Genomic DNA, 15,955 nt, shown 5'->3' on the forward strand with positions numbered 1-15,955 from the left:
GCCACCTCATGCCCCCCTTTGGTTATGCCCCTGGACTAACGTTTAAAATACTTTTGAAGGCATTGCAAAGTACTCGAGTATTGTTTACTTTAATACAAGCATTTACTTACTAACCACAAGTGCAACACCCAAATCACGGATTGCGTGCCAGTTAAACAGATTTTTTTCCACCAGTGTGATGCGCGCGCACATGCACACACGCGAACACACACAGGAGGGAGGGAGGGATGAAGAGGTGTCTGCATCACTTCAAACTCCTGCCTGCACTTCTCAGAGAGCTACTCCTCCTCCTGAAGCAGAGACGAGCAGTGTTCCTCCGCAGACTGTCCGGTCCGCAAACGGCTAAGTAAAAGTCCCCACACACCGCGATGGGGACCAGCTGAACCGCACGCGAGGGGGGTAGAAGAGGTCGGTCGTGCAGTTTCCCCGTGTAGTAGTAGTGAGCGTCCTGGAGGAGGAGGGGGACACAGACTCACACACAAGCGCGCGCGACGTTCGTGTCCTACCGTAGACCTTAACGGCCAACGGTCGGAGCTAGTCACCTGAATACCTGCGGCGTTTCTCACCGACGCCTGCGCTTACACCGAGAGAGGCTGAGGAGGGGGTGGGACGGGGCAGGAGAAAGTTTCTCGAGCTTGGCGCAAACACAGCAGTCAAACAATGCGGCTGACCCCGACAAAGTCCTTTCCGTCGGCAGCGCTGCTAATCCTGCTGCTCGTCCGCTGGTCCGACAGCAGTAAGTAAACAGTTACATGCTAGGCGGCTAGCTAGCCCGCTAAACCCTCTTTGACATTTGAGTTGCAGCTGGTGATGATACACGTCTCGGTTATTGCCAGTACTGACGGTTAACGTTAGATATTTCGCAACATCCCTCACATTGTTTTCCTGCGCCAGTGTATTGCTTAACCGCAGAGTTGTTTGACATTCACTTGCTCTTTTTTTTTTAAAGGTGACTAAACTTTGCTCGTTTTGCTCTCTTTTGTCCTTCTTTCTTTAGTCTCACTGTCCCCTCAAGAGGCGAACCAGTTTCTGAGCAGACACAGGAGGGCGAATCAAGTCTTCGAGGAGACGAAGCAAGGACACTTGGAGAGGGAGTGCGTGGAGGAAAAGTGCAGCAAGGAGGAGGCCAGAGAAGTGTTTGAAAACGACCCGGAGACGGTGAGTGGTGTGTTCACAAGTTAGTCTCAGCTGCAGCTCAGCAAAGGCTGCATGCGAGCAAAGGCGGGCTTCCTTCTCATCCTGTGAGGAGGTACTGCAGTACCACCAACTCCATCAGAGCACCATTACCTGCTGAGGTTGTGTTATGTACTGTAACTTCAGGGAGGCTGGGTGTTTACATCATGTTCATAATGACTACACACACACTAATGATTCATTGTCTGGGCTGCTTGCCGCTAGTATTCATGCTTCAATAAGTCCAGCATGCTGATAGGTGTCGGGACACATAATATTCCCATGTCTGGGACTTGGCCGCTTTCCGCGTCTTTTGTTTTGTTTCTGTGACAGACACTGAGTCAGCATGACTCTACTGTCATTTGTGAAATCCCCTTTTATATCCCCAATCTCCTCTTCATATTGACATGTGTCCTTAAGTTGATAACAAATATGGGATGTAGCTGGATGTCTTTCTGTTTTTTTTTCTCATCGTGTTGCATCTTCTGATGTTGCACATGCACACGTATGCATTTCATTCAACATTACTGTGTACGTTGCCCTGGTAATCTGAAGACATGTTTCCTACTTGACATTTAACATCGTACAAAATCCATCACACGGGCCATGCTCAGAAACCTGTACTGGAGATTAGTTTCCATTCTGCATTCATGAGTGTACACGTCAGCCTTTCCATCCATGTGAATTCATAAGCCTATTTTATATGTACTACAGTGTGCTGTATGTGCAAACAGGCTATAAATAATCCAAAGTGTTTAGAAAAACACACAGAACTTTGGCTTCTTGGGCTTCCTCAGGAAGATGATATGTGTTACAGCAAATAATAGTGCAGATGCATGCCCAGAATCTTCTGCAACAAGTCTACCTTAACGTGGCTGGATGCTTTTGATTGTGAACTCTGTAATTTTTCTTAATTTGTACATCTGACATTCATATTCAACGGTTTTAAGTGGTGGACTTGTGTTGGTGATGTGCTGCCCTTTAAATGTCACATTCACTCCTTAAGATTTGATATTGTGAATTGTAGTAGAGAGGGAGTGAATGAGGCAATCGATGACTTAAGATTACTTGTAAGATTAGTCTGGCGCTGAGAGAGGGAGGATTAAACTGAAGCTGAGGTGGATTCTGGTAAAAAGGGTGAAGTCGGGTGATGTCTGAATCAGATCCACGCATGCCACCGGCAGAACACCAAATTACTCCTGTAAGTTTTGAACCTTGTCGTGACACAAAGCTGCAGTCTCACTCGTATCTGCATTATTCATCCTGAAAGGGCCCGTCTCTGACTCTGCATTTTATTCTGCTGCAGCTTTGTAGCTCTGCAGAGAGGGAAAGAGAGAGAGAGGCTGGGGTGTTCCCAGTGCTTATGATCATCCTTGGCAATGGACAGTCATACCAAGTTTCTGGTCTCTCATTTATTTGATGACATACGGGACATACAAATGAGAAGAAGGTGTCAAAACTAACTTGCTCAGTGTGAGGTTCAAATTTAGTCGTTTTGGTTAACCTTTGAAGGTCAGCTTATATTTTAGGTCAGTGTATAATCAGACTTTACCCCACACAGAATTTTACCTGATTAGTTTCACTTAATAAGACACCGGTCTCACGCAAGCCTGCTGCATCTGGCATCTACTGCAGCATGAGTGTTACTCTGTGCCTCCAGGGTCTCAGATTTTGGCCTATATGTGGAGAACTGCTGCAGCCAGAAAGCAGGAGGGATGGTACTACTACCAGGAATGCAGAGAATGCTGAAGAAGCTCCTGTCATAGAGCTGCACCCTGTTAGAGCAGATTACAGAGTAATCATAGCCTAATCTCTGCATCGCACTGCCACATTTCATGATTGTTTATAAACTGTTTTTCCTGCAGAAGTGAGCTATAAAAAAACCCCAAAACAAATGCACAATTAAGTCAAGTATAAGCAGAAACCTGTTACTAATTTTAAGAGTTCATTGAGACTGTATTGCCTTGTTTAGATTTTGTTTGCAAACACATAACTTTACCCTCTGTGTTTTGTTTTGTTTTTTTCTCTGATGCAGAACTACTTTTATCCCAAGTATTTAGGTAAGTTATCATTCTACCTAAAACCATTAATCTCTCTCTTGGCTGATTATACGTTTGTCATCCCTTCAACTGAATTCCATTTTTGTCTCTGTCTAGCCTGCCTGGACACGTTTGGAGATTCTGAAAAGAAAAAACAGGATCTGGTCACATGTGTCCACAGTAAGTTGTTTTTTTTTTTTTTTTACCCCCTCCTGTCTGCCTTTCAGCTTTATTATTAGTCTGTGAATAGGTTAGATTAATGCATGTCTACATCCTGTTCTCTCATTTATTCTCAGTTTTTATTTCACTGAGAAAGTTGCTACATGAAGAGACAGGGAGCTAGTTATGTTGCAGAGTTGTGCTGCACTGCAGTATCACTGCTCTGCATCACACTCCAGTGTGTGCTCTCTGCAAGTACAGAAGCAATCGGAAGCAGAGATGTGCTGAATCTCTTCGGCACCTCCAGGTCCATTTTCTCAGCGTGGCACACCTAGCTCCTTTTAAAGTGAACTGTGTGTGCGTGAGTGTCTATGAGTAACATTGCAGCACTTTGCTACAGTGACGCTACACGTTGCTGAATGAGTGACACACCCCTTTAGTCGTCACATATTCGCGCACTCACTTCCTGAGCGACTGCGCCAGCCTCTTCGTGTGTGGGCTCGGCTGGGGAATGACGTAGAGAAGATGGTCTGACGAGAGGATGGCTAAGGATTTCTGCTGCATCAGGATACAGGAGACCGGCTTTACTGCTATTGGCTGTTGATTGTCTTGCGGGGGAGGCGTTTCCATGACTCAGCTGCAGCATTGTGACATTTAAAGATACGGCAGTACTTTTTTTTTTCCACCAGTTGTCAGCACCATCTCCTTTCCACCATTTTTCTATCTCGCCCATCAGTTGCCTGTCACCACTGATGGTCTCAAAGCAGATTCTGGCTTTCCACCAATTTATTTATGGAATATTTCTGACATGCACAGTGCATTATGGAAACATGTACTGAGTTAATTCTCCCACTGCTCCCTGCTTCTGTTTCCTTAGTCTGCAGTTTTCTGTGAATGGCACTTTACAAAAATGGATAAAAATAGATCACTGAAAGACACGTGTTACTGTTCTTTGACATCCACAGTATGGCACATTGTTACTTCTCTGGAAGCTTTGTAGGCTGTGATTCCACAGTGTGTGTTTTAACAAATGGAACTAAATTGTGACTCTGTGTTGGGGGACCATTAAATTTTGAAGCAGAGGAAACAAGCTTGGCTCCTGCAGTTACACTTCTTGTTTAATGGTCTACAAAGCATCACTAACCAGGAGCATGGGTGGGATTCTTTTTTTAATATCTGCCCTCCTTTGTCAGAGAGTACAATTGCATGCACTGATGCTGATATGCAAATATTTTCAGTTTTGATGAAGGAATATTACTTCAATGTTAAAAAAAAGAAAAAAAGAAAAAGAAATATCTGATAAAATGTATTGTAGTAAAACATTCCTGCTGTGTTATTTGTAACTGAGGGATCATCATCTGTAAAGCACTGACATCAGCTAAGTATTTGTGCACATAACGCTCAGTTTAAATACAGATGTTTTTAATAAATGCACAAAGTTACATTACACCAATAGCTGGTAGTTGAGAAGATTAAGTCTGTTAAGGCAAATATACTCAACTATAGCATCCGACCTTAGGCATTATTAACTTAATTCAAACTTAAGATAATAAAACGGTCCTAATAATAATAACTTAAAAGTGCTGTTTAAATGTTTTTAGTGCTGTCTCTTAACATTTGTTTTTTGTCTTACTCTGCATTGATGAATTGCTGAGCTTTTCCTCATTGCTGGCATCATGCAGTGCTTTAATGTTTTTAAAGTCTAAATTCAGCTCACAAAATGATTCTCTATTTAGATTTTGCTCTTTCCGAATGAGACTGCTAGCTTTGGCTCTACACATCTCTAACTTGTAATTTCGACTACATTTAGCACACGTGTGACAGTCAGCATTTTTTTTTTTTTACATTTGACTATTATTCCATGTTATTTTTAGAGCGGCTGTCTGGCTTGCTTTCAGAACATAAGTCACAAGCTGGTATCTGTTATTAATATACACAGCATGGACAGATTCATCTCTTTGTAGGCACCATAAATGCTGAATGGTAGATAGAGGATTTGGAGAATATTGGTGTATATTGTAATATGGACATGTTATTTTCATAAGGTCTTGCCCATTGCAGCGAACGGATCCCATGCTTCACGTAGTCTTGTTTTTTTTGTTTAGGAGTGACAACCTGGCAAAAAATACACTGCACCCAAAATATTTCATAGTTCAGCAACACTGATCAATCAAATAAACTTAAACCTACACCATCCTCCCTATTCTGGTATTTTAAAGAGTAAGCAACCTAACTAATAGGGTTCTAAAACTCCCAGCAAAAAAAAAAAAAAAAAAATAGGGAACCACCCCCCACCCATTACCTCATGATGCTTAATCGACGTAATCAACTTTAATTTGATGCAGTGTGAAAAAAAAAAAAAAAAAAAAGCTCAGAAATAAATTATTTTTTAAGAGTAATTAAATAGATTCAACATCTTTCGTCAACAGAACTGCAAACTGCACAGATGATACCTTCCCAAAGGAAAAAGTACTATAGCTTACTAGGGTATATTAGACTTAACAGTTACTATATACAGTAATGGACTTATATACATTTTACATCAAATTAAAACTTTGGGTGTAAGATTCGGATAATTATTTATTAAAAGCTAGACATTTTAAATGAGAATAAGAAAGAAAAGTATGTCTTTGTGCCCCCCTTTTCCCTGTTCATGCCCTATCGGCCCCCCTGGCTAAACTTTGCTAGATCCGCCCCTGCACAGTTACCAGCCGTCAGCTACGTAGAAAAAGATCCTGGTGTAGAAAGTAATATTAAATAAATTCTAACAACAGCTTATCAAGCTTAAACGTGCTGCTGTTGTTCAGCCGCTGGTTTCCTCTTTCTGGTGCAAAATGGGCCAAAAACAAACAAGAGAGACGGACTTGCGATAGAAAAGCTCGATCAGCTGATCATTGATCAGTTTCACGATTGAAGTAGCAGCAGGAGAGGGAGGAGGAGAGAGGCAGTCGCTCCATATATCGGTTGTTAAGCTTAACGAGGGAATGCTTTACAAACATTCAGAGATGTACTTACACATTTGCTTTACTTCTCTCTGGGATAACTTCCTCAGAGATGAAATGCCAGATTTGTAGCGAGGCTACAAATACACACAGCCGCTCTATCACGTGACGCATACTGCTGCGACGTGCAACGGTTATGAGCCGAGTTACGCCATGTCGCAAGTTTTGTAAGGTGCTTTTTTGATATTTAATGGATCGGATTACATTTTTTATTTCTCTCTCGCTCTCGCTCTCTCTCTCTCTCGCTTCCCCCCCCCCTTCATTTTCTCCAGTCTTTGTCATTTTCTCTTTCTCTGAACTCCAGCTAACATGTCCAGACTTGTCGAGTACTCAAACTCCTCTGCTTGGGAAGGAAACAGATTTGGAGAGAAAACTGAGCACTATTACACAAGCGTGCAGTGGGGGAAAAAAAGAGGGGGGGAATTAAGTGTAAATATTGAATAGAAAAGTAGCAAAAACAAGAATTGAAAATAAAGCTAAATATCAATTCAGTATTGTTTCTTGAGAAGTAGAGGACAGGTGGTGGGAATTAGGGCATGTCCGGAAAGAGAGCCTGTCCCAAGTTAGGCTATTTATACAGATCTCCCAAAGTGCAGAACCTAAGAGAGATTCTGCATATCAGGAGTGTCCCCTGTCTGTTATGATATACAGTTACACTGACTATAAGCAACCTTTGTACAGACTTGATGCTTAAAGCAGTAATAACATGTCTTCTTCTCTGTCTCTGTTTTCTCACACTTTAAGATATTCCCAATCAGTGTTCTCCCAATCCCTGCAATCCCAGCGGCACCGTCCGCTGCGAGGACAAAAAGGGCGACTTCCTCTGTCATTGTTTTACGGGCTGGATGGGAGCCACGTGTGAGAAAGGTACTGTCATCATTATGGAAAGCTGTGTCCTGGAGCTCAGCAGAGGTTGAATTTTTGCTCTGTCATTCTGGTACATCAGTGCAAATGTCATTACTGTGACCTTGGCTCTGACAGCGAACCCCTGTCCTGTCCACTGATAGAAACATCCTGCTTTTCTCATGTGTAAACTAATACTGTTTTGTCTCTCAACGATGCTGGAATTAATTTGACCTTGAAAAGCTGTTATTGATGGCATGCTGTCTAATATCTAGCTCCTGCTGCAGTTATTAATGATGTGTGAATGGTGTGTAAGATCATTATGAAGTGCATGTACGGGAAGTGCTATCCCAGACTCCAAACTGAGGTTTGCATGCTTGTTAGAAGTTAAATCCACATAAGTTCTAAACTCTCACTGTGAGGGAGAGGGGAACAAGTTTCTCTGATTTATGGCGCAGCCATCATTCCACACATTTCCACTGTGACTCATCCTACCACCTTACTGCGAGAGGAAACCAAAACAGATTCAGTTTGAGTCGGTCTGAGCCTTTTCCACTTGACAACCACAGTCCTCCTAAACACTCAGCCACAGTTACATACTGTGTCCCTTATTTGGAATGCACAACAAACAAGAAATTCACAGTCACCAAACAGCATCCAGCTGAAAGCAACCTGCATTTCTCACCTCTCTCCTGCTTGCAGATGTCGATGAGTGCAGCAGGAGAAATGGAGGATGTGACCACGAGTGCAACAATACTGTGGGCAGTTACCACTGCTCCTGTCGCCAAGGCTACACACTGTCAGGACGTCAGCTGTGTAATGGTAAGCCGCAGACCACGGATGCACGTCTTCTAATAGCTGGAATCAAGTCAGCACTGCTGCAAATAAACACATCATCGCCATTTACCAATTCTGAATCCACTTCCTACTCTGAAAATGTAAATTCTTTTTAGACTTGTATAATTGATTATGTTGTATTTTATCTACTTCTGCTTATTTATATTTTGTATTTAATATAATATCAGTCTCATAGACTGTAGATGGACGTACCCACGATGACGTCATCCATTGGTCTCTGGACTCATTTTGAGTTTCAGTGTTAACAATTTGGCTGCCTCCACATTAGTTTTTTAAAACCAGAAGTTAATAGGTCTGGTGTCCCACAAGGATCAATTCTCAGTCCAGGCCTTTCTTTTCTTTAACTTCTTTCCCTGGGCCTGATTTTTAAAAAACATGGACATGCATGCATATCTTTCCTATGCAGACAACACCTAAATCTACATGTCTATAAAAAGAAATGTCAATTCAACTCCTAAACCACTACAGAAGTGTCTGAAAGATATCAGATCACAAGAAATTCAGATCATTGTGTTCAGACCTGGTGGTGTGTGTACTACTCTCTTGGACCTGGGTCCGAGTGACTAACCTTGATGTCAGACTGGACTGTGATATTATACTAGATAAGCATATAAATTCCATTATTAAAGCTAGTTTTTATCATTTTATCAATTTTTCATTTCAGACTTTTTCAAAGATTCAAATCCCCCCCCCAAATTTTGGATGTCTTATTTTATCACAACAAATCTGGACTACTGTAATGCGCACTATATTGGCCTTAGCAAAGCTTCCCTCGCTTGCCTACAGTTAGTCCAAAATGCTGCAGTTCGTCTTTAAACTGGAGCACATCTCCCCCGTCCTGGCCTTCCTTCATTGGCTCCCTGTTTGTTCATTTTAAGATTTTATTTTATTTTTTTAAAACCTTTAATGGATTGGCATCACCAGACATATCTCAGCTCCTAACTCCATTTAAAACATATATTAAAATGTTATTCTTTGGCTTTTAATTCAGAATGAGAGTGGTGTGTTCTAACCTTCTGTTTGTTACTGTTGTTGTTGCTGATTTGTTGTGTGGTGTTTTGGTGCTTTCTACAACACTTGTGTTTTTAAAAAGTACTTTTGTAAATAAACTGATAATTGGTATAGTTGCATGTTACATCCATAAACTACACAGGGACAATGCATAGACACACACAATGCTAATTATTGTTAAATACTAGAGCAATGTGTTTGTCAGATAATCCATTAAAATGCTCCAGAAACGCATACCTGTCAATCAAAGCTGCCATGCCCCAAACTCCAGTGTCCAGATGGACGAGTTATTTAAAAAAAAAAAAACTCTCCCCACTTATATGGAATTTAGTGGCTGAAAGCATTTTGACACGATGCTCTGTGGGAACTGAGTGGTCACTGGGAGAAAAAAAAAAGCGCAGTTTCTGTCCTCAGAAGTTGCAGCTTAGCCTCCATACCCCACGGACTGCAGATGAAAACTAGCCAGTAGCTAAATCTAGTTCAGGGCTTCTTTTCTTTTTGAGATCAGTGTTTTTGTGTATAATCCCTGACAAAAAAAATAAAACTAAAGTTAAATTTGTAATTATTCTGAAGTTCAAGTCCCTGAAACAGTCCAGCAGCAGTGTTATTCTGTCTTGTGTCATAACCATCACTGTGAGTCCATAAAAGAACACATGGCTTTGATTAGTGAACAAACGAGGCAGAAAATAAAACATTACAAGCTCATGTTTTCCTAATGTGGACCCCTGTGTAAACTCACACAGTTTTATTTATAGTTTTAGCTTTCCCCCCAAAAAAGAGAAGTCTGAGAAAGGCCTCAAACTGTTGTGTGATTTAACATCCTGAAAGGTTCCTTCTGTAAATATTTATTTCAGTGTAACTGCAGTGCTGGAACATACAGATACTGTGTATTAAATATGCAAACAATACATCCATGTATTTAATTATGTTTCTTTGGAGGATTAAATGGTACAAAGCACATGAGGACCAGGTTAAGTTTCCATTCTTCAAATTACTCCCACTGGATTGTCCTATGTCTTTTCCTTTGAAATGTTCCTAAGCCCTTACACGTGACTTTTGGAGTCTCAAAGCTGAGGACATTTTGGTGTCTTTCAGATCTGAACGAGTGCAAGATCGCGGGTGTGTGTGGAACGGCACGATGTGAGAATAAGGAGGGTGGCTACGACTGCTTGTGTGACATCGGCTATGTTTACGACAATGAAACCAAAAGCTGCGTCGGTAAGTGTGTTTAACTACACATAAATACACTTGGTTTAATCAGAACTGACTGAGGAAAAGCTTTACCCTCAGCGGGGCTCGGTGCAGCTGCGTAGCAGGGTCAAGAAGGGAATGCAAAGGTATTTGGAGAAATTGTATATAAGTAGGTAACAGGTCACTGTGAACAAGTCTGCGTTTAGAAAAAGATAACTCAGGGAGTAAACATACAGACTGAGCCATCTATGCACCTTTCCTTGGTAATTAATGTTAATCACTCTAAAGAAAATGTGGTAGAGCGAAACCGCAGCAATCCTGTATTTCAGGATTTATACGTGACAGCTATCACACAAAATCCTACTAGTTACCTTGGAGCTCAGTTATTGGACTCGAGCTCAAGATACACACACACACACACACACACACACACACACACACACACACACACACACACACACACACACACACACACACACACACACACACAAATCTGATCTTCCAATTTTTCATTCCACAATATGTGTGATAACTTAGCCACCAAATCATATGTGTTGAATCAACATGGAAAAGAATCTGCGGATTTAAACCGAGGCTTTTTACTCGTGTGCCCAAGTTCTAATCTCTACTTCAAACCAGACTTTTCATAACCTCATTGTCCCTCCTTAGAGAATTATTGCTTATCATAGCCTGCTCATGGCCATGTAAGGTTATATATATAAAGTATGGCGATACCATCCAGTCAGCGTCAAAGACCACTTAACTCAAGTGTTGTTTGCATTCCCTGATATGTTTTTTCTTCTTTCCCCCCCTGCATTCCTGGATCTGATGTTTTGTTGATCCTTGTGGGGTCATGTTTTGACTAATCCCTCTGCTGATGTGACTTTGATAAATTTATGAACTCTCTTCTTCTCTGTAATTCTCTCATGTCCCAGTCGTCACTCTGAGCTCTCACGCCCTTTAATTTCTCCAACCTTCTGTCGCTTGTCAGATGTGGATGAGTGTGAGACGGGTGTCTGTGAAGAGGAGTGTTTGAACACTCAGGGGAGTTTCCACTGCTTCTGCGATGGACGCCAGGGTATGAAGCTGGCGCAGGACCTTCGGAGCTGTAAGGTGAAATGCAAAAACCAGCTGCCGCTGTTGTTAAATGATGATTAAAAGCTATGTCTGTTGGACCACGTGCTATTTTTCTTGCCTCTACCATCCCATCATGGGTTAAAAAGTACAATTTCAAGTGCCATCTTGTATATGTGCATGATTCTCATGACTTTATCTCCACGCTGGTTTTGTGTTTGTTCTCTCTTCCAGCCTATAACTCCCTGCACAACACCGGCCCTGAAGAGGAACCCCCGCTCTCTTTACCTGGGACGCATGTTCAGCGGTGTTCCAGTGGTGCGGCTGCGTTTTCGCCGCAGGGTTCACACAGGGTGAGAAATTTCTGTTGGATTTTTCAACGTGTTCATCAGCAACAGCTGTCTTGTCTTGGAGGCATTTTCATCTTAGTTACCATTAGACAAAGACCATCTTCATTGCTGTTTCCTAATTCTCTTTTCAGCTTTTCAGCAGAGTTTGACTTCCGCACCTACGATCACGAGGGAGTGATCTTCTTTGCTGGAGGTCACCTAAACAGCTCCTGGATCGTGCTGGCGATGAACCAGGGGAAGCTGGAGCTGCAGCTGAAATATGGCGGCGTCAGCAGGGTCACCAGCAGCGGACCTATTGTCAGCGATGGCCAGTGGAGGAAGGTCTGACTCTTGTGCTGAGGATCAAAACAAATAATACTACGCTGTATACACTGTCTTCATTAGCTTATTAAAAGCTTGTTAAATGTCCGGTTTCAACCAGATCTCGGTGGAGGAGCAGGGGCGGAGCCTAGTGATTAAGATTGACAGGGAAGCAGTGATGAAGATTGCAGTAAACGGGGACCTGTTCACACTGAAAAAGGGGATGCATGAGCTCAACCTCACTGTGGGGGGAGTGCCTTTCAAAGAGGACAGCCTGGTCAATAAGGTGTGTGTTTTGTTTTTTTTAATGTATACACCACAAAGAGACTTTCACACATTTCCTAACTGTTGTGACTTCATTCATTCCTCAGGTGAACCCTCGTCTTGACGGTTGTATGAAGGAGTGGCGCTGGCTAACGGGTGAAGACACCTCCATACAAGAAACCATCAGGTCTAATGATAACATGCAGTGTTTCAGCAGTGAGGATCCGGGGGCATATTACCCCGGCACAGGCTTTGCTCTCTTCAACATCACCTATGGTACATGCGTGTTTGTGTTCATAGCTTGAACAACTCTTTGTATTCATTGTAAGCACATGTGGTCATCTTCATCCCCCTGCCCTCCTCTTCTCTTCAGAATCACAGAACCTGAGCGTCCGCTTGACCCTGAATCCAACCACTGCTATCGGGGTGCTTTTTGCACTGGTTCACCAGGACAGAGTGCCTCTCTCCATCGCTCTGGCTGATTATAACCCTGTAACCGATGAGTGGCGAGATGTGAGTAAATGCATCCTGCACTGTGCACGTGTTCAAAACCACTTTCTGTATATTTGATATGCAAACTGACTTCCTTTGTGTCTTTAGTTTGTTCTGGTGTCTGTAGGTAATGCCGTCATTGCCAGCTCTCCTGCACCCTTCTGTGATGGTATGAGTCATGAAATCCAGGTGACAGTCTCTGATAACCAGACCCTCCTGCTGGTCGACGGCCATTCTGGACGAAGTGAAGATGCTGAAGTTCCCACCGGCCTCCTGTCACAGTCTACTACATTCATAGGAGGCCTCCCTGGTGAGCACATACACACTTACACAGAACAGAAAAGTTTTCCATAAAGTTTTTAAAGTACTTCCTACCTCTATTGAAGAGTATCAGCTTCTGTTATTGTCTGCATGACTGCTGGGTTCAGGCTGGAAAACATCCCCAGCAGCTAGAATCTTGCACAGTTCTCAAAGCTGAAAGAACAACATAAGATTTTTTGTAATGCAATAATTAAAAAAACACACAAAACGCCCCACATGACAACAGATGGATGAATGTTTTCACTGACACATTGAACAAAGTGAATAATGTTATTTGGACACTTCTTGTGATTTCCACCCTCAGATGTTCCTCTGGTGTCCACGCTGGTGTCGACACCCTACAGCGGCTGCATGGAGGTCAGTGTTAACGGACAGCCTCTGGACCTGGACCGGGCCATCCACAAACATAACGACATCCGCTCGCACTCCTGCCCCCTGCTGGACTCCCACCAGTGAACAGCGCTTGAATCTGCCAAAACCGATCCATAAGCAGTTCATTGAGACAAGGGGGTGATGGGAAAATGTTTTTAATTGGAATATGTCACAGTGTGGCTTGAGCCCAAGATCACCCCTTCCCCTCCATCCTCTCCCTCCCTGGCCTTATCCTGTGATGACACTGCTGCCTAGAAGCAGTGGCAGGGATTTTCACAGCAGTCTCAGTGTTATGACCCAGCAAGTTAGTTCTTCTGCCAGTGAGTAACACTCCCTGTACAAAGGGAATAATAGCTGCACAGCATTGCCTGAAAACTGGCTGTGTTTTAAAGCCTCGTAAGCTCACAAGAACACGCAGGGTCTAATCCAAAATCAATGCTACGGGTTTGGTCCGGGGTCAGCCTTCTACACCTGGTATCCTGTGCTTAAACGCAGATCTAACTGGAGGTTTGTAAGCAATGACTAGTCTGTGCTCGTGTTGCTTACATCCAGCTCACTTAAGGTCCACGTTCACAAAGCTTGAATTAATCGAGTGCTAATGTAGAATCTCCAATTAAATGAAAATGTAAGAATTAAAAACACAGGGACCAGAAAGACAGTCCTACATCAGTTACTTCACTCAGAGAAAAGGTGTGAACAGGTGCTCAGATCTTCAATGAATAAATCCCATTTGCCCTTAACCCCCCCCCCCCTTGCCACAGCGAGGCGGTATGAACTTTGCGTTCTGTAGAAAATATTGCACATCGTTGCAGGTATAAATGGACTGCCTTCTTGAATTTTTTCCCCCCTGCTCTCGATTGGAGGAGCACTCCATATCTGCCTACAACTTCGAAAATCAACCGTGTGCCTACAAAAGAACAAACCAACCCATACTTGTCGACAGCTTCCCTCTAAACAGGTGAATCAGTTCCCAAAGGTGCAGCACTGCAACCCAGCAAACTAACCGATGCTTTGCAGTGTGTGCCCCTGAGGATTTTCTCTTTTAAAGAACAGACTCACACTCATGTTCATCACAAAAAGGTCCCTTCTTTTCCCAAAAATCACCCAGTCACAGTTAAAGCCTGCCATATACCAACCCGAGGACAGTAGATTAGACACAGAAGCACAGGGAGACAGGAAGGGGCCTTCTCCACAAGGAAGTGGGAGCACTGCATTGATCGCACCACACAAGCTACTGAGAAAGGAAAAGAGGGCGCTGTAATATACTGAATATGTAAATAATGTGACTGTACAATGCTTTATAGAAGACAGAGCAAACACTACCTTAAAACCCCCCCTTGAGGCACATTTATGGTCCAAAGTTCAAAGAAAGATCAGAGTCTCTCAACTTCATCTGCTTCTTAAAAAAAAAAAAAAAAAAAGGTTTCAGCGACAAATCATGGTGGAACTGGGAGACTGTGAGAGCAATACCCAGGGATCAAAGTAGCATCAAGCTTTGGAGACTCAGTTTTTAATTTGATTTATTGGTGCTCAGCGAATCAAAACACAGTAACAACAAAGAATGTCAGAAGAGCGAATGCCTAAAGGGCTCCAGTGTTATTTTACATCCCTGTGTAAGGTATCATTTTCTAGTTTTCTGATGGATGAATGCCAGAATATAGAGCTTGACTTGTTAATGTCTTATTTTATTTTTTAATCATATGTGATGTATCTTGAACTTCTAGTTTTTATTTTTCACCTTAACTGCCAGTATGTGTATGATGCTGAGAGAAGTCTGCCTTTTTTGAGTTTTAACTTCCCTCAGCAGTGAAAATCCTATTTAAAAAAATAAATAAAAATAAAAATAAAAGCAGCTGTATGAAAGTCACTGAGTGAAGTTGTGTTTTGAAAAACAAAAACACATCCGTACACCTTGTGCTTCTGTTTCCGATGCTCTCGACTGTTGCGGCATAGCTTAAGCTGTGATGGAGCTCAATATTATGCTTTAATACGGAACCTCCGCCTTAGAGGCAGGGTGACCTTGAAAAGAGAAGAGCTAAAACATTCTTTTAGACGGAGGATAACCTGAGGGGCTGCATCAGGGGTCTCAAACCTGTGATTCTAGAGCCACATGTGATTGTTTTGCCCTACTTTACAGTGGCTTTGCCATTGGACTATTTTTAAAGTTGTTAAACTGCTGTATGTTTCAGTTACTGTCAAAGTAGGCTGCTTTTAATGTAATTAATTTTCTCCCAGAGACCATTTGCAGTATAGTAAATGGATTGGTGCTTATATATAATGTACTAACAAGTGAACGCAGTGGAAGTAGTACTTTAAAGGAGCTCATGAATGAAGAAAAGAGAGGATGGATGGAAGGAGGTTAGTGAATCAGAAAGTGCAGATGATTAGTGAGGATGAAGGCAGGGCACCTACGAAGAGTGGAAGATGGTCCAGATGACAAGGTAATGAAGATGTGTAGAGGGCAGTGGACTTTTTGATCACTGAATTATGTGAGGCCTGCTATGAT

The 15,955-nt window shown here is 42.5% G+C and overlaps 1 protein-coding gene across 1 annotated transcript; it reads left to right on the forward strand.

Annotated features, from left to right (window-relative positions):
* Positions 1-227: 227 nt before the first annotated feature.
* gas6 (growth arrest-specific 6) lies at positions 228-15,316 on the forward strand. The gene is made up of 15 exons (XM_040012162.1): positions 228-736; positions 998-1,158; positions 3,209-3,233; positions 3,330-3,392; positions 7,118-7,240; positions 7,919-8,038; positions 10,181-10,303; positions 11,268-11,389; positions 11,585-11,703; positions 11,832-12,021; positions 12,122-12,286; positions 12,372-12,540; positions 12,638-12,777; positions 12,865-13,066; positions 13,382-15,316. Exons 1-15 carry the CDS (start codon positions 661-663, stop codon positions 13,531-13,533), a joined length of 1,950 nt encoding a protein of 649 aa, XP_039868096.1. The 5' UTR covers positions 228-660; the 3' UTR covers positions 13,534-15,316.
* The last annotated feature ends 639 nt before the right edge of the window (positions 15,317-15,955 follow it).

Source organism: Simochromis diagramma, unplaced genomic scaffold, assembly GCF_900408965.1.
Source record: "Simochromis diagramma unplaced genomic scaffold, fSimDia1.1 OVJJ01000603.1, whole genome shotgun sequence".
Taxonomy (NCBI): Eukaryota; Metazoa; Chordata; class Actinopteri; order Cichliformes; family Cichlidae; genus Simochromis; species Simochromis diagramma.

What these genes read in the sequence shown, in the direction of transcription:
- gas6 (XM_040012162.1), top strand. Translation starts at nt 661, where the DNA reads ATGCGGCTGACCCCGACAAAGTCCTTTCCGTCGGCAGCGCTGCTAATC. An exon ending in CGTCCGCTGGTCCGACAGCA is followed by an intron (nt 737 to 997) that starts GTAAGTAAACAG and finishes TTCTTTCTTTAG; the next exon opens with TCTCACTGTCCCCTCAAGAG. An exon ending in ATTCATAGGAGGCCTCCCTG is followed by an intron (nt 13,067 to 13,381) that starts GTGAGCACATAC and finishes TTCCACCCTCAG; the next exon opens with ATGTTCCTCTGGTGTCCACG.